Consider the following 22,050-nt stretch of genomic DNA (forward strand, 5'->3'; position numbering starts at 1 on the left):
GACAATTATTTTAATATATTTTATTCTCTATATCTGATTTAAAGCTATTCAAGGACAAGGACCATGATTTTCATTTTATTTTTTAAATTTATGACATAAAACAAGAATTTCCATAACATAGGATAAATAAGATGATTGTACATGAAATTACAAATTTACTTTTCCCAACTTTCTTTTCCTTTTAAATATATATCAAAATACTCATGTAAATTTCTTTTTTGTTGTTCCCTCTCCACTACCCTAGCAATGGCTATGATTAGACACAAATCACAAATGGGAGTATATGCATATGTATGTGTAATAATGCATGCATATGCATATATACACAAAATATATTATGTATTTACATATATGTAAAATACGTGCATGTGCATAAGAATGTGTATGTACATGCTAAACGATTCTATACATACTCCTATTTATCAGATTTTTCCTCTGGATGCAGATAGCATCTATTTTTTCTTATATCTTTATAGTTAATTTGATTATTTATAATAGCCAAAGTATATTCACTCAAAGTTGTTCTTAAAACAATATTGCTGTTACTGTGTAAAATGTTCTCTTGGATTTGCTCATTTCACTCTTTGTCATTTCATACAGCAATTCCTGTGTTTTTTTTTCCTAAAATTATTGAGTTCATTATTTCTTATAGCACAGTAATATTTGTATACAGATGGATAAATGAGCAATAACAAATGGTGGTTTGAGAAAGCTTGCAGAAAAATAATATAGCACTTATTCTGAAGGTTGAATGAAAAAGACAGGATTCTGATAAACAAAGATGAGAGAAGCACATACTAGAATAAAACAGTGACGTGCTAATGTATAAAGTTGGAAAATGAAACTGGCTGTAATCTAGCTGTTGTGTTTCAGTGGTGCATATAATGCTGGAAAGGTTGGTCAGAACTAGATTAAGAGGGTCTTCCCCCCTCACTTAATAGTATTTTTTTCTAATTACATGTAAAGATAGTTTTCAAGATTCATTTTTATAAGATTTTGAGTTCCAACTTTTTCTCCTCCATTTCCCCTTCCCCAAGATAACAAACAATCTGATTTAGGTTATACATATGCCATTATATGAAACATATTTCCACATTAGTCATGTTGTGAAAGGAGAATCAGAACAAAAGGGGGAAACAATAAGAAAGAAAAAACAAAAAAGGTGAAAATAGCATGCTTTGATCTGCACATAGTTCTTTCTCTGGAATGGATGACATTTTCAATCATGAGTCTTTTGGAAATGCCAAATATGTCATAGTCGATCATCACCCAATTTTGCTGTTACTATGTACAATATTAAGAGGGTCTTATATCTCAGAGTAAATTTTGTATTTTATCCTAGAAAGGAGGAATCCATTGAAAAGTTTTGAATGTAGGGAATGACATTCATTACTCAGACTTGTGCCTAAAATAGTGATCTCCAAATATGGTTCTCTAGGAACTGTGGCTTGACTCAAAGGGGACTTCTGAACAACCATTCTGAGGGTTATGTCTTATACTCCCTCAGAGAGGGAGTTTCCAATACAGCTTTAACCTTCTGTATCCCTCCACTTTTTTTTTTCTTTTCTTCCTCTTTATAAAATTTCAACCTATAATTACTTTATGACCTAAAACTGCTCCAGTCTCCCACTGTATCCAGGGCCATCTCCAGTCATCCTACTTTATATTTTGTCCCTGGACCCAGATAGCTGTGGGGGAGAAAATGAAGCAGGTGACTTTGCACCACTCTCCATCACTTAAGTTCAATTTATTTGCATGTCACAGCATCACCTCCATGATGTTGTAGTCCTTTTCAAGAATGAAGTACAGACTTCCAGATGATGCCAAGATGGCAGAATAAAGTCAGGAAACTACTTGAGCTCTCCCTGTTTCCCTCAAAAATCACATAACCAAGTCTCTGAATAGAGTCTGATGAAATGAAACTACTCTCCAGCTTAAGATAGGTTGAAAAAACTTCAGTCTCACTAAGGTAAAAAGGGTATTTAGACCAGCTCAGACAGACTCTGAGAAAGACAGTGAGAGAGTCTTAATTACAGCAAATCAGTAATTAAGACTTGCAGTTATGGCTCAGTAGAGTAGGAGACCACTGGGGCAGCCTCCAGTCTAGCTCAGAAGGAAAATTCTGGAAAATCAGGCTATTTCCTGAAAAGAACAGACAAAGCGACTCCCTGGAAATACAGGGGGCCTCTGTGCTCAAAGCCAGGGCTCAGAGCTGCACAGGAAACATGGAACAGCACTCCCTTTACCCTAGGAGCAGAATTCAACTATAAAATTTAAAAAAAAAAAGACAAAATATCAAAAGAAAAAGAAAGAAAGTAAAAAGTAAGCAAGAAACAGAAAAGAACCTTGGCCACAGAAAGCTATCATGGTGTCAGGACAGACCAAAATGCAAACTCAAATGAGGATAGAATGTCCACAGAAAAAATCCCAAAGAGTGATCTGAACTAGTCTCAAGATTAAAGAAGCATCTTGGAAGTGCTCGTAAAAGACTTTAAACATAAATAAGAGATAGAAGAAAAAATGAGAAAGGAAATGAGAGAAATGCATGAGAGAGTCAGCTAGAAAAGAAAGGAAAGAAAAACATATCTAAGGAAAACTCCTTAAACAGTAGAATTAACCAAATAGAAAAAGAGATACAAAATATAACTGAAGAAAATCACACATTAAAAACTAGAACAGGCCAAATGAAAATAAATGACTTTGTGAGATAGTAAGAATCAATGAAACAAACGAAAAAGAATGAAAAAAATGGAAGAGAATGTGAAATACCTCATTGGCATAACAGCCTAACTGAAAAGTAGAACCAGAGGAGACATGTTAAAAATTATTGGCCAACCTGAAGGCTATTACCAAAAAAAAAAAAAAAGAGAGAGAGAGAGCCTGGGGAACAATCTTCAAGAGATCATTAAGGAAAACTGCCCCAATATTCTAGAAACCGAGAGGGAAATAGTCATTGAAAGAAACAATTGTCACCTTCAGAAAGAGATCCCATAAGAAAAACACCAAAGAATGTTGTTATGAGACTCCAAAACTACTATATCAAGGAAAAAAATACTGCAAGCTGGCAAACAAAAACACTTCAAATATCAAGGAGCAACAGTCAGGATTATCTAGGATCTAGCAGCTTGTATACATATATATATATATTTTTAATTTTTTAAAATTAATTTTATAATTATAACTTTTTTTGATAGTACATATGCATAGGTAATTTTTTACAACATTATTCCCTGCACTCACATCTATTCTGCATTTTCCCTCCTTCCCTCCACTCCCTCCCCTAGATGGCAGGCAGTCTCATACATGTTAAATGTGTTATAGTATATCCTAGATACAATATATGTGTGTAGAACTGAATTTCTTGTTGCACAGGAAGAATTGGATTCAGAAGGTAAAAATAACTTGGGAAGAAAAACAAAAGTGCAAACAGTTTACATTCATTTCCCAGTGTTCCTTCTCTGGGTGTAGCTGATTCTGTCCATCATTGATCAATTGGATCTGATTAGATCTTCTCTTTGTTGAAGATATCAATTTCCATCAGAATACATCTTCATACAGTATTGTTGTTGAAGTGTATAATGATCTCCTGGTTCTGCTCATTTCACTCAGCATCAGTTCATGTAAGTCTCTCCAAACCTCTCTGTATTCATCCTGCTGGTCATTTCTTACAGCACAATAATATTCCATAACATTCATATACCATAATTTACCCAACCATTCTCCAATTGATGAACATCCATTCATCTTCCAGTTTCTAGCCACTAGGAAAAGGGCTGCCACAAACATTTTGGCACATACAGGTCCCTTTTCCTTCTTTAGTATTTCTTTGGGATATAAGCCCAGTAGTAGCACTGCTGGATCAAAAGGTATATATAGTTTGATAACTTTTTGGGCATAATTCCAGATCTAGCAGCTTATATAATAAAGGATCAGAGGGCCTGGAATACCATATTCCAGAGACAAGGGACCTAGAGTTACAACCAAGAATTAACTACTTAAGAGTCAGCATCATCTTTCAGGAGAGATGATGGATCTTCAATGAAGTAAAAGACTTTCAATCATTTCTATTGAAAAAAAAACTAAACAGAAAGTTTAATCTACAGTCGCAGTACTCAAAAGAAGCATAGGAAGATAAACAATTTCTGAAGCTTGATCTTGTCAGTTTTGGCTCTAAGAAGGAATAATGTAATCATTCAGTTGGGTATAGAAATCTATCTAAACCTATAAAGAAGTAGGAGGAGTAAGAGGAAAAGAAAAAAGAGGGACAAGATAGAAGGAAAGGCAGAAACACTAGGGAAAAAGTAAAGAAAAGGGGGGGGAGGGATGATAATAGATAAAGTACTGGATGAGGTGGAGTGAGTTTAAAAAAGCACTACTTACAGAGGGGAGATGGATGATAGGAGATAAAGTAGGGGGTAGGGTATGTTAAAAAAAAACATGACTAAGAAAAGGGTAGAAAGGGAGAATAAAAATAGAGAGAGAGGAGAAAACTGGATGAAGGGAAATACAGAGCTGATAATCATAACTGTGAATAGGATGAACTCTCCCATAAAACAGAAGTGAGTAGATGAATAGAATAAAAAACAGAATCCTACAATATCTTGTTTACAAGAAACAAAATTGGCACAGGAATATTATTGTTCTATAAAAAAATGAACAAGCTAACTTTAGAAAAGTCTGGAAAGATTTACATGAACTGATGCTAAAGAAAACAAACATGCTAAACCAAGAATCCATTATTCACAGTAATGGTAAGGATGTGCAAAGATCAACCATGAAAGGTATGGTTCTTCTTAGTGGTTCAATAATCCAAAGCATTCCCAATAGACTTTGGAGAGAAAATGCCATCTGCATCCAGAAAAATAACTAAGAAGATTCAATGTAAATCAACACATTCTATGTTCCCTTCTTTTTTCTATTTTTTAAAAATCTCTCCCATTATTTTTCCTTTTGCTCTGATTTTTCTCTCATAACATGATTCATAAAGCAATGTACATTAAAATAAATAAAGTTAATAGGAAAAAAGAAAAAACTATGAATGAAGACCTCATAAGATGAAAATGCATAAAGATGGGATCACATTTATACCATTGTTGGAAAAAATCTACATTAGTGAAATAATTGATCCATAAAAAACAGAATCCTACAATATCTTGTTTACAAGAAACAAAATTGGCACAGGAATATTATTGTTCTATAAAAAAATGAACAAGCTAACTTTAGAAAAGTCTGGAAAGATTTACATGAACTGATGCTAAAGAAAACAAACATGCTAAACCAAGAATCCATTATTCACAGTAATGGTAAGGATGTGCAAAGATCAACCATGAAAGGTATGGTTCTTCTTAGTGGTTCAATAATCCAAAGCATTCCCAATAGACTTTGGAGAGAAAATGCCATCTGCATCCAGAAAAATAACTAAGAAGATTCAATGTAAATCAACACATTCTATGTTCCCTTCTTTTTTCTATTTTTTAAAAATCTCTCCCATTATTTTTCCTTTTGCTCTGATTTTTCTCTCATAACATGATTCATAAAGCAATGTACATTAAAATAAATAAAGTTAATAGGAAAAAAGAAAAAACTATGAATGAAGACCTCATAAGATGAAAATGCATAAAGATGGGATCACATTTATACCATTGTTGGAAAAAATCTACATTAGTGAAATAATTGATCCATTAAAGTATCAAAACATACCCAGTTGAATTCTTCAGGAGAATTTACTCATGTAGTTAGCATTCTACATAACCCCATTCCCAATCATTGTTTCAGTATATTGTGAGTTGGCATAAAGAATTAAATGGGAATTTTTAAGGAGTTTTGTAGAAGCCACTGATGACGTGCAAAAGCCAGCAAGTGACATGGAAAAAGTTTTAAAACTATGAAATGTATAAAATATATGTACATTTTTGTATAATATCAACATTTTATCTTTTATATTACAATAATTCAGATTGTCACTGGTGTGAAGGAAGACCAGAAAACTTTTGTGTCAACTTCTCAGATCATAAGAGTGCTGCACCCCTAATCCCTCTTATGTGGAAGTTATAGCTGTTGTGAAAATGTGATGATCATTAGTTTTAGAATCATTGTTGAGCTCAAATTAATTATTTTTAAATTACCATAATGCTCATGGCAGCATGCAGGGTAAAAATAAATTAGCCTGCATTTCTTCCTTGTGTTTGTGCAAGTGTATTACATATAATCTAGTGTCTAATATGCAAAATAGTGAATTGAATAAAGAAATGATATTTGAGTTTTTTTTTTTAATTAAAGCTTTTCACTTTTCAAAACAGTGGACAATTCTTCAATATTAGCCCTTTTAAAACTGTGTTCCGATTTTCTACTCCTTCCCCCATGCCCTCCCCTAGATGTCAAGTAGTCTTATATAAGTTAAACATAATAGAAATATATGTTAAATCCAATATATATAAACATATTTATACAATAATCATGCTGGACAAGAAAAAAAAAAGAGAAGCAAAGTAAAATGCAAGCAAACAACAACAAAAAAAGAGTGAAAATGCTATGTTGTGAACCACACCCAGTTCCCACAGTCCTCTCTTTGGGTGTAGATGGCTCTCTTCTTCACTGAAAAAATGGAACTGGTTTGAATTATTTCATTGTTGAAGAGAGCCACATCCATCAGAATTGACCATCATGTAATCTTGTTGTTGACATATATAATGATCTCCTGATTCTGCTTATTTCACTTAGTATCAGTTCATATATGTCTCTCCAGTCCTTTCTGACACTATCCTGTTGATCATTTCTTACAGAAGAATATTATTCCATAACATTCATATACCATAATTTATTCAGCCATTCTCCGATTGATGGGCATCCATTTATTTTTCAGTTTCTAGCCACTACAAAAAGGGCTGCCACAAACATTCTTGCATGTGTAGGTCCCTTTCCCTTCTTTAGTATTTCTTTGGGATACAAGCCCAGTAGTAGCACTGCTGGGTCAAAGGGTATGCACAGTTTGATAACTTTCTGAGCATGGTTCCAAATTGTTCTCCAGAATGGTGGGATGCATTCACAGTTCCACCAATGTATCAGTGTCCTGCTTTTCCCACATCCTTTCCAACATTCTTCATTATTTTTTTCTGTCATCTTAGCCAATCTGAGAAGTGTGTAGTGCTTTCTTAGAGTTGTTTTAATTTGCATTTCTCTGATTAATAGCGATTTAGAGCATCTTTTCATATAACTAGAAATAATTTCAGTCTCTTCATCTGAAAATTATCTTTTGAGTGATATTTGAGTTTTATGAAAAAAAAAGGAAAAAAAAGAAAGGATAAGCAGCACAATAGCAATTCTATCACAATTGTATACTATAACTTGTTCAGCCATTCCCCCAAAGATAGACATCCCTGCCATTTTCAGTTCTTTGCCACCACAAAGGGAACTGCTATAAACATTTTAGGAAATATAGGTTCTTTTCCTTTTTCTCTAATTATACTCAGAAATAGCCCAAGTAAAAGCATTGCTGGGTCAAAGGGTGTAGGTAGCTTAATAAATCTTTGGGCATAATTCTGATTGCTCTCCAAAATGATTGGATCATTTCACAGTTCTGCCAACAGTGAATTAGTGTCCAAATTTTTCCACATTTGTCATTGCCCTCCTGTCACTTTAGCCAGTCTTAAGTCATATTTGTACCTCTCCAGTGCCCAGCAGTCACCAAAAATTCATTAAGTATCTGCTATGTACTCAATAGAGTACACCTGTTAAGTCCTAATATTCTATATTAATACTTCAGAGGCCTGTCATTTTATGGGTTGCCAATCCCCTCCATTTTTTGCAGATCACAATTTATAATCTTACAAACAAATATATGCCCAAAGCTAAGAAGGGGGAAAGATCAAATATCATAGGGTCACATTATAATCTAAGGGTCAGAAGGATCTTTCTTCTCATAATTATGAGCATTCCCTCTAGATTCATTCTGCAGATCATTCATCCATGCCCATACAATGTCTCTTGTCTCTTGTCCTCATCTTCTCATAAATTTGTCGCAGTGGGTCTACCTATCTTTGTCTATTTTAAAGGGTTGATAATCTTCTTAATTGATAGGATATTGACTCAAATATAGGCCACAGTTTTCCTTAAATTTGTTCTGCATAAGACCTAAGATGCATCTAGATTTATATGTGTATGTACACACAAGTGTTTGTGTTGCATTCACATATTTTCATTTTAAAATTTCAGTTTACACCTCTGTAGAGGGGTGAATTTATTTGGGTGAATAGAGTAAAATTAATATTAATATTAATAATTATTATTAAATATTAATAATATTTGGGCTAAATGCTTTACTACCCCAAGACTGGGAGGGGGAGTATTTTTGTAAATATTTGTAAAGAGATTATAGTATTTCCAAGAAATTGTATCTTGCAAGGTTGCTGTAAGAATCAAATACAACAATGTTTTTAAAATGCTATTTGGACTTCAAGTATTAAATAAATGGGAGTTATTAATATGACTATTCCTATCATTATTGTTATGCAAAATTCTAAAATATTGATCCCAGAGTACATATATATCTTGCTATAAGAACCCCTGGCACTGAACATCAACCTTCTCTCTCTCTCTTTTTGAGCTTTTGAGCTTGTTTGAAGAAAGCCAGTGTATAAATCCAAGGCAGGATTATTATCATTATGATGATATTATTACAGGCAGATGAAAATGTCAGCTCAAGTAATATAGGGTTTTCACCTCCAAGCCAACCTTATTGCAGAGTTATATGACTCATTGTGGACATGTTCACACGCACTGTCTCATTAACACCCCTGGGGTTTCAGAGAGTCTTTGCATCTTTGCTAACTGGTGGATAAAATTCTCTGTTCCTATCATCAACTTTAGCTGAGGGTTAAAATTATGATTTGGCCAGAGTATTTTGAAAACTAAGATCCAACTTCTCAGCAATTATGCATGAATTCATATGGAAAATGAACTTGTGCAGATTTGAGTTATGTTCTGTGAAGGATGCTGATGTTATTGATCTATTTTCTATCCTTAGGGAATTCATGATTTCTTGGATAATATAAATGTAGCCTCTTAGAACTAAAAAGGATCTCACAGGTAATCTTGTCTAACCCCAGCCCAAAGCATACCTTCTACAGTGTACCCAATAACTGGCAATCCAACCTCTGCTTTAGTATTTCCTGTAATTGTGGAGTTCATAACTTCTAAAGAAAACCATTCCACAATTGGTATTCCATTTGCTAAGGGAATCTTATTTGTTACTCCAAGCCAAAATTAGCCTCAATAAAGCTAGTTTCAACCTCCTCCAGTAGTTGTAGTTTCATTCTCTGGAACCATGTCACAAAAATCAATGCATTCATCCTTTTAAAAATCCCAGTATTTGTAAATAGTGATAATATATCTCTATAGATTCTCTTTTCTACCCAAATATTCCCAATTTCTTCAGTCTCCCCACTGTTCTGGTCATTTTTTTTAATATATTCCCTGTGTTCTTCTTTTGTCTAGAAAGACAACAAATTCAGTTCCACCCACCAGTCATTTTAGGATACAGTTTTGAGTCCTTATCCCATCATAATCTAGTCTTTTGAGACTGCCTATGAAATCTAGAAATAATCCAATTATTCTGAGAAAAAAACAATTTCTAATAATTTCAGAAAAGTCATTATATTAATCACTAACCTGTGTCCCCACAAGTCTGCTATTAAACATATACCATAAAGTGCTTACATAAAAAATAGATTCACATTTGTCAAAATATATGTACCAAAACTTTGTGTGATAGCTAATATTTAAAAAAGAAAAGAAAAAAGTAGGAATCCAATGATTGGAAAATGACTGAACAAATCTATTATAATATGATTAGAAGTGATAAATATGAAAAATTCAAAGAATTGACAATCTCCTATAAACCAATTAAAAATGAAATAGGCAGAACCATAAAAACAATATATTAAATGAGTTCAATAATGTAAATAAAAACCACACTAAAGGGCAAAGACAGATTAAATATAATAACCAATCTTCGTCCTAGGAAAGAAATATTGAAACCCTTTCCGAGTCTCCTCTTACTAGAAAAGTAATAGACATACTAATAAGAAATGTTGCAGATGTTTTCAGAATGCCTAAAACTGACATTTTTCCTTATTCTTCCTCTTTGTTAAAAGAGTCACCCCCCTATATGGAAAACAGGGCTTTGTTGGAAAATACGAAAATAGAAAAGGATACAGATAGTTCTTGGGCTTCAAGAGATTAAAGTATCTGAACTTAGCATCCCATTATCAAGAATATATAGTTGAAATAGAAAAGTATAGATGTTTTTCCCTCTCTGTCTCTCAGATAAGTTCTCTCCAACAGTATCCTTGGGTTTCTGTTTCCCTTCTTTGGGAAAGTCTCCCCCTACCCTCAACTGAATATATCTTGTGGAAGAATTGATTTAAAGGGGAATTCCATTCATTCTATTCTACTTTTACCCAGCCATATATTATGAACCTTTTCTGAGTGCCAACAAGCCTTTATTAAGGATCTACTATATGCCAGGCATGGTACTACAGGCCTAGGATCCAGATAAAGTCAAAAGACTATCTTTGTCCTTGGTAAATTCACAGTCCATCAACAATTATAAATATTTACATTTGGGGGGAAAGTATTAGAGAATGAATAAAGAGATGACTTCAGAGTCAGAAAGACACAGGTGTATGGAAAAGAAAGTAGTCTAGATTGTAGTGTATAGAGATAGAGAATAATGTGTAAGAAGATGGGGAAAAAATACTAGAAATGTTGGTTTTAGCAATAAAAAAAAGAAATTGAAGGAATTAGAATAGGCAATGAAGAAATAAAACTGTCACTCTTTGCAGATTATATGATGATATACTCTCTAGGATGAGGATCCTAGAAAGTCATACAAAAACCTACTGGAAACAATTCACAGATTTAGCAAAGACACAGGATATAAAATAAGCCACAAATCATCAGTATTTTTATATATTACTGACAAAGCCCATCAGCAAGAGATAGAAAGAGAAATTCCATTTAAAATTACCTTAGACAGAATAAAATACTTGGAGGTCTACCTGTCAAGACAAATCCAAGAACTATATTAACACAATTACAAAACATTTCTTACACAAATAAAATCAGATCTAAACAATTGGGAAAATATCAATTGTTCATGTTTAGGCCTAGCTAATATTATAAAAATGACAATTCTGCCTAAATTGATCTGCTTGTTCAGTGCCATACCAATCAAACTGCCAAAACATTATTTTGTAAAAACTAGAAGAAATAAAAACAAATGGATATATGATTTAGGCATAAATAATGGTTCCATAAACAAATTAGAAGAACAAGGAATAATTTACCTACCAGATCTTTGGAGAAGTGGAGGATTTATGACTAGAGAACTAGAGAATCTTATGAAAGGCAAAATTGACAACTTTGATTACATTAAATTAAAAAGTTACTGCACAAACAAAACCAATAGAAACAAGATTTTAAAATGTTTATAGACAGTATTTCTGATAAAAGTCTCATTTCTAAAATATATAAAGAACTATGTAAAATTTATAAAAACATACATCATTTCCCAATTTATAAATGGTCAAAAGATATGAACAGACAAATTTCTGATGATGGAATTAAAGCCATTTATAGTTATATGAAAAAATGCTCTAAATCACTATTGATTAGAGTAATGCAAATTAAAATAACTCTGAGGTACCACCTCACACCTCTTAGTTTGGCTAAGATGACCAAAAAAGATAATGATAAATGATGGAGGGAATGTAGGTAAACTGGTACACTACTGCATTGTAGATAGAGTTGTGAAACAATCCAAGCACTCTAGAGAGCAATCTGGAACTTTGACCAAAGGGTTGTAAAACTGTGTATGCTTTTTGACCCAAAAGTGCCATTACTGAGTCTATATCCCAAGGAAATCATAAAAGAGGGAAAAGAACCCACATGTGTAAAGATGTTTGTAGCAGATTTTGTTTGTGGTAGCAAGGAATTGGAAAAGGAATGGATGATGGAATTCCACAATTCCATCAATTGTGTAATGGCTGGATAAGCTGAGGTACATGAAGGTAATGGAGTATTATTGTTCTATAAAAAAGATGATGAACAAGCTGATTATAGAAAGGTCGGGAAATTTTTACATGAAATGATGCTGAGTGAAACAATCACAACCAGGAATACATTGTACCCAATAACAGCAAGAATATGCTTTGATTGACTATGAAAGGCTTGGTTCTTCTCAGTGATTCAGTGATCCAAAGCAATTCTAATAGACTTTGGACAGAAAATGCCATTTACATCTAGAAAAAGATCTAAGGAGCCTGAATATAAATCAACATATGCTATGTTCACTTCTATTTTCTGTTTTTACCTCTCCCATTTTTTTCTTTTACTCTGATTTTTCTCTTCCAACATGATTCATAATTATTTATTATAATTCATAATTTATTAAAAATAAACACTACAGTAAAAAAAAAAAAAAAGATGGGAAAAGTATGAAGAGATCAGGTTGTGAAGTGTTGTAATTGACAAATGGAAAAGTTTAATTATGGTCTTCCAGGATACTTTGGGGTCCCAAGAGTTTGTTGAGTAAAAATGTGTTCTCTTTAAACCTGCATCCTGGGAAAATTATTCTAGTAGCTAGGTAGATTATAGATTGGAGTAGGAAGGGCGAGATCACTTGAGAAGCTATTGTAGGAGTCCAATGAGAGCTCATAAGGTCTGGTACAGCTAGGCCACCTTCATTTGCATTTTTTTGTTAATTCAAAGTGTTACTTTTTAATAATATTTTAATAAATGTATGTATTTTTCATATAAAAGAATTTGAATCTCTGTGCTACATAGAGTATGGTAAACCACACATGTGTTACCTTGAAGGCACAGAGTCTACAAAGGTTAGTATCATACAGAAGTTAAAACTCACAAGCTTGTCCAAGGAAAATAAACTTCTCCTTGCAGATTCCCCATTGGGAGCAAAAGATAAAATATGTGAAAGATGAAATGACTGAGGAAACAAAGGTACAAGATTCTGAGAATATTTATTTATTAAGTGATACATGCCAATATAACCAACCATAATTAGATCTTTTTAGCTTAGTTCTAGACCCTGGATAAAGGGGGAGATGCATTTTTTATAAATTAAAAACAATTGAATAAGACCATTTAACCAAAAGAAAATAATTGACTAGAATACAAAATCCATTAATCTGATTTCTAATTTAAAGAAAGATTAGGCCTTTTCTAAATTGAGAAGAGGAGAGAGAACAGAGTCAATACACTGAATTTAGAAACAGAGATGTCCCACTCCCTGTGAGTCCATATTAATCAAAGGAACATGAAAACAAGAACTGATTGATTAGTATGAGGCCAGATTTCAGATAAGATATATATATATATATGTTACTTGAGATGTATAATTGTATAAAAACAAACAAACAAACAAAAAAATTGGATCTTTGGATCTGACTAGGATTCTGGCCAGCATAATTTAGGTCCTTAATTAAGTGTCTCTAAACAAGAGGCAGAGATGGTCCAGCTTCTTAGTCATGCAGTGCTAGATGCAAATAACACAATAAAGTTTTCTTACAATTTCTGCAATTCAATAATGTTTTCTAACAAAGTAAAAATTGACTAGACACATAATTGAATAAAAAGGGAACTGAATCTTATCAGTTTTTTTTTTTTAATTTTCCTGGAAGCATCCTGCTTGTTATTTCTTATGATATAACTGTGTTATAAGCTTTCAAAAAACCTGGAATGATTTTCATGAAGTGATAAAAAGTGAAGTGAGCTGGACCAGTAGAATATTATACATAGTAGCAGCAATATTGCATGATGATCAGCTGTGAATAATTCTCAGCAATATAATAATTCAAAAAAAATCTGAATGACCCATAATGAAAAGTATCATTGATCTTCAGAGATAAAGTCTGAATGAAGATTGAAGTATAGTATACTTTTTAAACTTTCTTTTTGTTGGGTTTTTTTGTCTGTGTTTTCTTTTCCAGCATGACTGATATGGAAAAAATGTTTTATATGACCATATGTACAACTTATATCAAATTGCTTGCCTTCTCATTGATGGAGAAGAAGAGGGGGAAATTTCCTTTTTTAATTTGGAACTTAAAAATTTTAAATGAATGTTTAAAAAAATTACATAATTAGAAAAAATAAAATATTGAAAAAGATGAACTAGCTTCTGAATTGAATCACAAGATGAAGTCAGTGTGATTTACTTAATTCCCACTACTACTTGCTGTTCAATCCCCTCATTTCCTTAAAGGAGAGGGATCATGGAAGGCTTCATGAAGGAGGTAGTATTTCGTCTATAACTTAAAACACAGATGGAGTCTCAGCTGGTTGAGGTAAGAGAGAATGTGTTTTAAATACAGGAAATGATAAAAGAAAAGATCAAGAATCAGGACAAAGAAGAAGGCATTCAAGTTTGGATGAATATTCTAGTAACATCTCAAAATATGAATCTAAGAGGAACCTTCGAGATCATCTTTTATGAGCCTTTTATCCGAAAATTGAGGAGACTGAGATCCCGATAAGAGAAATGCCTTGCCTAACATCATTCAGATTGTAACAGAATTGAAGTCCAAGTCTAGGTGCTCTAGCTACACATACAATGGTCTTTGCATTATACTTCTATGCCTATTTTGTATGGTTGAGTTATTAAGGGGAAGGAAAAAAAACAGAGAAAGAGAAAACTGAAAATGTAGATGGGAGACAGGTTTTGAAGAATCATGAATGCCAGACCAAAATGTCTGTATGTTATTTTAGAGAAAATAAGAACTCATAGAAGGTGACTAATAGGGGAGATGTGGTCTGTATTATTCAATATAACTTGATCTCATATATATTTCCCCCTAGGGCTGTGGCTGGAGTAGATGGGGAACCAGATTTGGTTCATATGGAAATCCAGGATCTTAGTGGAGGTAAGTTATTTAAGAAGCCAATGTTCAAACCACATTTTTTTTACGGAGTTATAGTAATAGTAATAGTGGTAGAATTAATCATTTAAAATTCACAGATGTCCAAGGTGCTTTCCAAACTTCACAAGGTAAGTGGTCAACCAACAGAGGTCTGCGTAGCTTGTGAGAATTTTCAAACACTTCTATGATCTTATTTCAGACCTGAAATGGCTAGTTAAAGGGTTACTTGTCAGATTCAAGATCCAAAAATATCTTCACAAGATGAAATGTCAAGCCAAGAGTAATACGACAAAATTTGTTATGAGTGAGTGTAAAGTGTTGCACTTGGGTTCCAAGAATCAAGTGTAAAATGTGTAGAGTGAATGTATCTAGGCAGTTCGTCTTTTAAAAAGATCTCAGTATGAGTCAACAATATGTTATGGCAGTCCCCCCCAAAAAAACTAATATATAGATACAAATATGGATATATAAATATAGAGATAAAGATAGATAGCTAGGTACCTATCTAGATATATAAGCATAGATATTAGACTTATTAAGAATAGTAAACCAGAACTAGGGAGATAATGACGCTTCTGTATTATTCCTTGGCCAGCCCACATTTGGGGCATTGTGAGGCATTCTAGTTACCACATTTTAAGGATGATATTGATCATTGTGTCCCAAAGACAACACTCAAAACAATGTCATATGAAGAGCCTTTAAAGGAAGTAGGAACATTTAGTCCTGCTAACAAAAACATTTTGGGTTAACATGAGAACAGTCAAGCTATCTGAAGAGTTATAACCTAGAAAATAATATGGCACATTGTTTTTTGGGGTTTTATGAAACAACAAGTGGGAGTTTTTGAGGAAAATTTAACTCTGATATAAGATAAAACTTCTTAACAAATATAGCTTTTCCAAAGTGAAATAGTCTTCCTTGAGACTCCTTCACTCCTTCACTAGGGATCTCCAAGCAAAGGTGTGATAACCAGTGATTGATTGTGTATCTTATAGAGAGCTCTTTTTTTTATCAGTGACTGAGTCAAAGGCTTTTGAGGTTCCTTTCAATGCTGAGAAGCTTTCCTTCTTAAGTTTATAGGCCCTCCTCCAAAACACTATGAGAGAGACAATTCAGATATAATCCTCATGTTATAGACGAAGCTGAAGTTCACAAAAAACAAAGGCATGTAGTATTTAAATCTAGGAGGGACCTCAGATACCATCAAGCCCAAAACTTCCATCTTAAGTATGAAGAAATAAGGGGTCAAAGAAAGGAAGTAATTTTTCCAAGGTCGTACAGATAAAGCCAATGGTTGGATTTACTTTCCAGGTTCTCAGATTCCCAATCCAGTGTTCTTTCCATTGAATCATTCTTCTTCCCATGATAAGCTTCACATTCATTTCCACTGCCCACAGCAAGAAAATGCTATGCCAAATTCCTTGGAGTTGGCCTATGTATATAGCTAAAGTGACTGGGCTGTGTAGAAATGTGGTAGAATTTAAAGTTTACTTGTTTTCCAACAAGAGATAAATTGAAGTCAAGAAGCTACGGTCCAATGAAAAAAGCTATTAATAGTACAATTTGTTCTGGCACTTAAACATTGGACGTTTTTCCCCGCTCTGTGCATACAGCTGCCAGTTTATCTGTGGTGTGGGAAGAGAATCTGTTAGAATGAATATCCACATATGTCAGTTGTTCTGAGCTCCCAGAAATCCTTCCTACTCCAAATTCAGCACAGTTCTCTTCATACCATTTGAAGATTAAAAAGCAAGATAAGGACACATGAACCTGGAATTATAATGAGAATTGTCCTCTGAGACTCCTTCTCTGTTCCTAAATATGATAATAGCAGGGACCATAGCTCACATTTCTCTAGGGCTTGACAATTTGCAAAGTGCTTTCTTCAGAGGATGTCTATGAGATACAGCATTATCAGTACCATTTCACAAATAGGGAAACTGAGCTTGGGCCATGATTAAATAGAAATTACAATTAGCAGTATGAAAAAGGAAGATCCTTTTTCCTCACTCAGAAAGTGATTATTAGCTTTATGGCCCTGGGCTTGGCACTCAACCTGTCTCATCCTCAGTTTCCCTATCTCTAAAATGGTAATAATTACTGCATGGAAGTTGCTGAGGATCTAATGAGAGACATTATAGGACTTGAAGGGAAATCTCCTAACCCAAATTTTTGTGTAAGGATATATTTTTGGTACTGGGCAGAGCACCTTTTGCATTATGAACCTGATGACTTCACAGCATTAATTTAATGCTAGATAATGCTTTATACAGCACTTTAAAGTACACAAAATCCTATAATGTTGTCTTTCATTAGATCTCAGAAACTTTCATGCAGTAATTATCCCCATTTTAGAGATAGGGAAACTGAGGATGAGACAGGTTGAGTGCCAAGCCCAGGGCCATAAAGCTAATCACTTTTTGAGTAAGGAATTGAAATTAGATCTTCCTGACTCTAAGATCAATGCTTTATTCTCTGTGCTAACCAGCTGCCTCTGGAGGAGTGAGAGGAAGTTGGAGAAGAAGTCACAGAGATGATCACTTAAGGGATTGCTTGTGGGAATTTTATTGAAGTGAAATTTTTGTTGTTATTCAGTCATTCAATTGTGCCCAAGACTTTGTATCCCTATTTGGAATTTTTTTTTGGCAAAGATACTGCAGTTTGACATTTCCTTCTCCAGACCATTTTGCAGATGAGGAAACTGAGGCAAACAGTTTTAAGTGACTTATCCAGAATCATACATTTAGTAAAAGTTTGAGGCCAGATTTGAGGTTAGGTCTTCTTGACTCCTAGTCTAGCAATCTATCTACAGAGCCATCTAACTGGCTTCAATGAAATTACAAACTTAAAAAAAAAAAAAAAAAAAAACCTTTTGAATTTTAAAAATAATGGTTACTTTATTCCTTTATTCTCTTGACTAGTGCAAACCACAATTCCCTTCATCCCATTAACAGATAGTCTTCATGAATAACTCCGCTCCCACTAGAGACAGCTAGTTAGCACACAAAATAAAGCACTGAGCCTAGAATCGGGAAAAGCTGAATTCAAATTTGATTTCAGATAGGCAAGTTACTTAATCTTTGTCTGTCTTAGTTTTCTTGACTATAAAATGGGAATAGTAGTAAAATTCCCTCCCAGGATTGTTGTGAAGATCAAATGAGATATTTATAAAATGTTTAGTGTAATGTCTGTCGCATGGTAAGTATTTAATAAAGGCTTGTTTTCATCTTTCTTCCTTCTTGCTTCTGCCCTCTTTTCCCACCATCTCCACTACCTCTCAAATCAGTCTTTCTCTTGTATTGAACTTCTCATTGTCTAACTCACCTTATCCTTGAACTATATATAATCTATCATTGTACTTTTCCTTCTTCCATTCTTCCCCTTTTCCAACTTGGTATGACCTTCCAGAGTTTATGCATAGTTTTTGAGCCTCCAGGATTACTTTCATATCACAATAAGAACTCACAGAAGACCTTAGGCATGGAAGGAAAAGGAATAGTCAAAATAAGCTGGATGAGAGGGGGAAAAAAATCCCCAAATACATCCCAAAGTGATTTTAGATTCAAACCTGAATCTTTGAGAAGTTTTATTTTGTTTAGTGCTTTTGAGTTACAACTTCCCAAATGATACATCTAAGGGGAAAAAGACTCATTAGCACTGCTGATTTACCAGCAATGCTTTGCCAGAGAATTTACTTGATGAGTCAAAAACCTAAGGATTCAATTTCCCTTGGGAAACAGAATGGTTTAAAAATAAAAGGAACATATGTCTGGCAAAATATGTTTGGGGTTTTGTTCAACCATAAATATTTGAAAAATAGTTCAAGCATTTTCCCTAAAGCAAAACACCACCAGTTTCTCCCATGCTCATATATGTATGTTTTTGGAATGGGCAGCATGTTCTTTAGTTTGCAGAAAGCAATCTATCTCCTGGAAGAGATATCGACTTTCTTGAAGCCTATTTTCACCTAAATCAAACTTAGGAAAGCAGCCTAGGTTTTAGTTTGAATAACAATTTTCTCTGAAACATTTGCTCATTTATTATTCAAACAGTATTTATAAGTCCCGACCATGTACAGTTGAACCAACTGTGGGAAACTGGAATATGGGGAAGGGACTGGGAAATGAACATAAAGAAAATACAATTCTTTTCTCAAAAAATTAATAGAAAAATACTACATATTTATGCATATTACATATACATAATTACTACATATTTGCAACATCCAACAAATATAATGTTTGAGACTTTAAATCTTGGACCCGAATAATTATTTCTAGAGGATTGGTTGGAGAGAACATAATTTAATGTAATCATCAAAATCTTTTTGATTACATAAAATGTCCCAGTTCTCACCTCTTTCTGTCTCCAGGTAAAGTTTTACTTTCCTTCTGATTATAGTTCTCTGACTTCCCAATATATAAGTACATAAATGGATTATCAGAATGATATTGCTTCCCTGAGGAGATATCTTCTATGAGTGAGAAAAGATGTTTCTCCTAAACACTATCGGATACATACTTGGTCATTAGCATCAGGAAACAAATATACCTGGGGATGTGCCCATTTTTAATTCAAAGAGCCCAGGCTGGCATCTCTGTTATTTCATGGTGACCATAAACGAGTAGAGTCCAAAACAATCTCCCTTCAGAAATTTCTGTTGTCCTAGAAATAAACCCCCATTAAAATATTACTTGTAAGCTCACATCTCCTGAGAGGATATCTCAAGGAGATACAGTAATTCACACAAAAAAGGTGCCAAAACTGGAAAACATTCTCTGTGTAAAATTTCCCCAAAGTCCAATGTCTTATTCCTGTGTGTCACCTATATATTTCCCAAACAAACAAATATTTGAGGACCAGAGCACTATAATATAGGTGGAAGGTACCTTCATACCCAGTTTTCTGGGCCTCAGGAAAAGTTTGTTTTGTTTGTTTTTTCAGAAAGGGAAGAAAGAAAGGTCAGTTGTTCTCCTTCCCAATCTCTCCTGATTCTGCCACTGACATGGATGCAGTCACAACTTGAAGGTCCTTGAGGAATCTAAGTGACTTTTTCAAGGTCACAGAAATAGTAGGCTTCAGAGGAAAAATTCAAACCCAGGCCATTGACTTCAAAATCAAAGCTCTTTCCACTTTGTTGTGCTACCAGTTTCATAAAACAAACAAACAAAACAAAAACAAAAACAAAAACAAACAAACAAAACAAACAAAAAAAAAACTGTCCATTCTTTGTGTGTTAAGATTCCTTTAGAAATTTTCAGTGTGGTAACAGCTGTATATGCCATTGACCTCTGCAAGGTTGCTTGAGTGTCCTCCTCCACACTGCTTTCTGATTCATGTATTTTTATTGAAAATGCCCATTGATGATGCTTTTGCAATATGTGTGTCTGTGTGTGTGTGTGTGTGTGTGTGTGTGTGTGGTTTTTTGTATGTTTGAGATATTAATTCTGGCTTCATTGCTTGTTATGTGTCTTTGTTTCTTTAAGTTCTTGACATAAACTCTTAATTATTTTTTCAAGCATATTATAAAATGAATAGTTTTAAAATTGAATTGAATCCAGTTTCTGGACCCATTAGTTAATGAACTTAGTGAATTTTAAGATGAAGAAATTTATTCTCTTTTCTACCCATTTACAGAAACACTTTCTCTGAGGCTTTAGAGCTATTTGAGAATTGTTAGTAAGTGACTAGCCTAGGGTCTCACAGCCATCTTCTGTCACCAAGAAGACTTAGACCCATCTCCTGTATCTTTAATTTTTATTCATTGGGACAAGCTCTCTGTCTGTCTGTCTATATATCTGTCTCACTTTCTCTGTATGTGTGCGTCTCTCTTTTTCTATTTTTCTCTGTCTTTGTCTCTTTAGCTCTCTCACATACACAAATATACATTCACTCCATCTCCCTTTTTATTTAGCAATATCAGATTTAAGAAGCAAATCTCGTTCTTGAAAATAAATCATTGAAAAATAATACATTTAGAATAAAAAATATACAAAGATCCAGTTGTATATGTGTCAATAATGGCATCTATAGAACAGTCACTGCTTTGGCTCAAAGAAAGAACAGTGAACTAGCCCTACACCAGTGATGACTCTCCTTTGTCATGACTGGGGTGATGAATTTAAAAATACAAAAAAAGAAGCTCATTTTCTAAGGAGAGAAAATAATTTCCCATACTCTTCCCTGAATATTTAGTAACTTTCTACTGATCTTACCCTGTTGTTGTTTCTCTATATCTTGTTTCCTGTTTAGATAATAAGCACCTTGAGGTTAGGCACTATTTATATATACTTTGTGCCTTGCTCATTACTTTGTACAGTGTCATTTAATTAATATATCTCAATTTTATTGCTATGGCTACTACCTTCATGATGGAGATCACCTGTTCCCTGTGGTTTTGCAGACAATTTTCTTGAATTCCTGTGGCCAAAATTACTTCAACCTCACCCCTGTAGCAATGAAACTTTCCAAACCTCCTTAAGCTGACTATGGGGTGACAGTGGTTGTTGGTCCCATACTCAATTCATCAAAATTAGTTAACTGTGTATACACTGGGAATAGAACATTTAAAATGTTGCAAGATGGCAGTAAGGGAAGGGCTGGTAGAGAGATATAATCTAAACTTTACATGATCTTTTTGAGCTATTAATCTAAAGGCATATCTTTTAGGAACCCAGGATCTACTTACACTATGATGAAGAATCACAAGAGGATTTTAGTTTAAAAACTGGATGTTGGTCCATAAGCATTCATTAAATATCTCCATTATGTATAAGGCACTGTGCTAAGTACTAACAATACAAATAAGGGGAAAAAAAACAGTCTTCATCTTCCACATGCTTCAATTCTAAGGAAGACCCACACAAAAGAAAGCTGTAAGGGATGTGGGAAGAGGTGAAGGAAGGAAAAATTAGCATTAGTGGTAGAGTACACTCCAAAGAGGGGGCAGCTAGGTAGTTAGAACACTGGGCTTCGAAGCAGGAAGATATCTTCATGGATTCAAATGAGGCCCCAGACACTTCCTAGTTAGATGACTCTGGGTAATTCACTTAACCTTGTTTGCCTCAGTACCTGGACTGTAAAATGAGCTGGAGAAGGAAATGGCCAACCA

At 33.9% G+C, this 22,050-nt stretch overlaps 1 protein-coding gene across 5 annotated transcripts in view; it reads left to right on the top strand.

Annotated features, from left to right (window-relative positions):
- Nucleotides 1-22,050, top strand: part of SORCS2 (sortilin related VPS10 domain containing receptor 2) — a 1,204,963-nt gene that overhangs the window by 996,098 nt on the left and 186,815 nt on the right. For all 5 annotated transcript variants that reach the window (XR_012483510.1, XM_074275474.1, XM_074275475.1 and 2 more), the window contains exon 6: nucleotides 14,875-14,939. Coding sequence is in view for 4 of the 5 variants with exons in the window: in XM_074275474.1 (XP_074131575.1) it covers nucleotides 14,875-14,939 (65 nt within the window). In the remaining variant the exon portion in view is untranslated. The remainder of the gene's footprint in view (nucleotides 1-14,874; nucleotides 14,940-22,050) is intronic.

The sequence above is a fragment of the Sminthopsis crassicaudata genome, chromosome 6 (genome assembly GCF_048593235.1).
Source record: "Sminthopsis crassicaudata isolate SCR6 chromosome 6, ASM4859323v1, whole genome shotgun sequence".
NCBI lineage: Eukaryota > Metazoa > Chordata > Mammalia > Dasyuromorphia > Dasyuridae > Sminthopsis > Sminthopsis crassicaudata.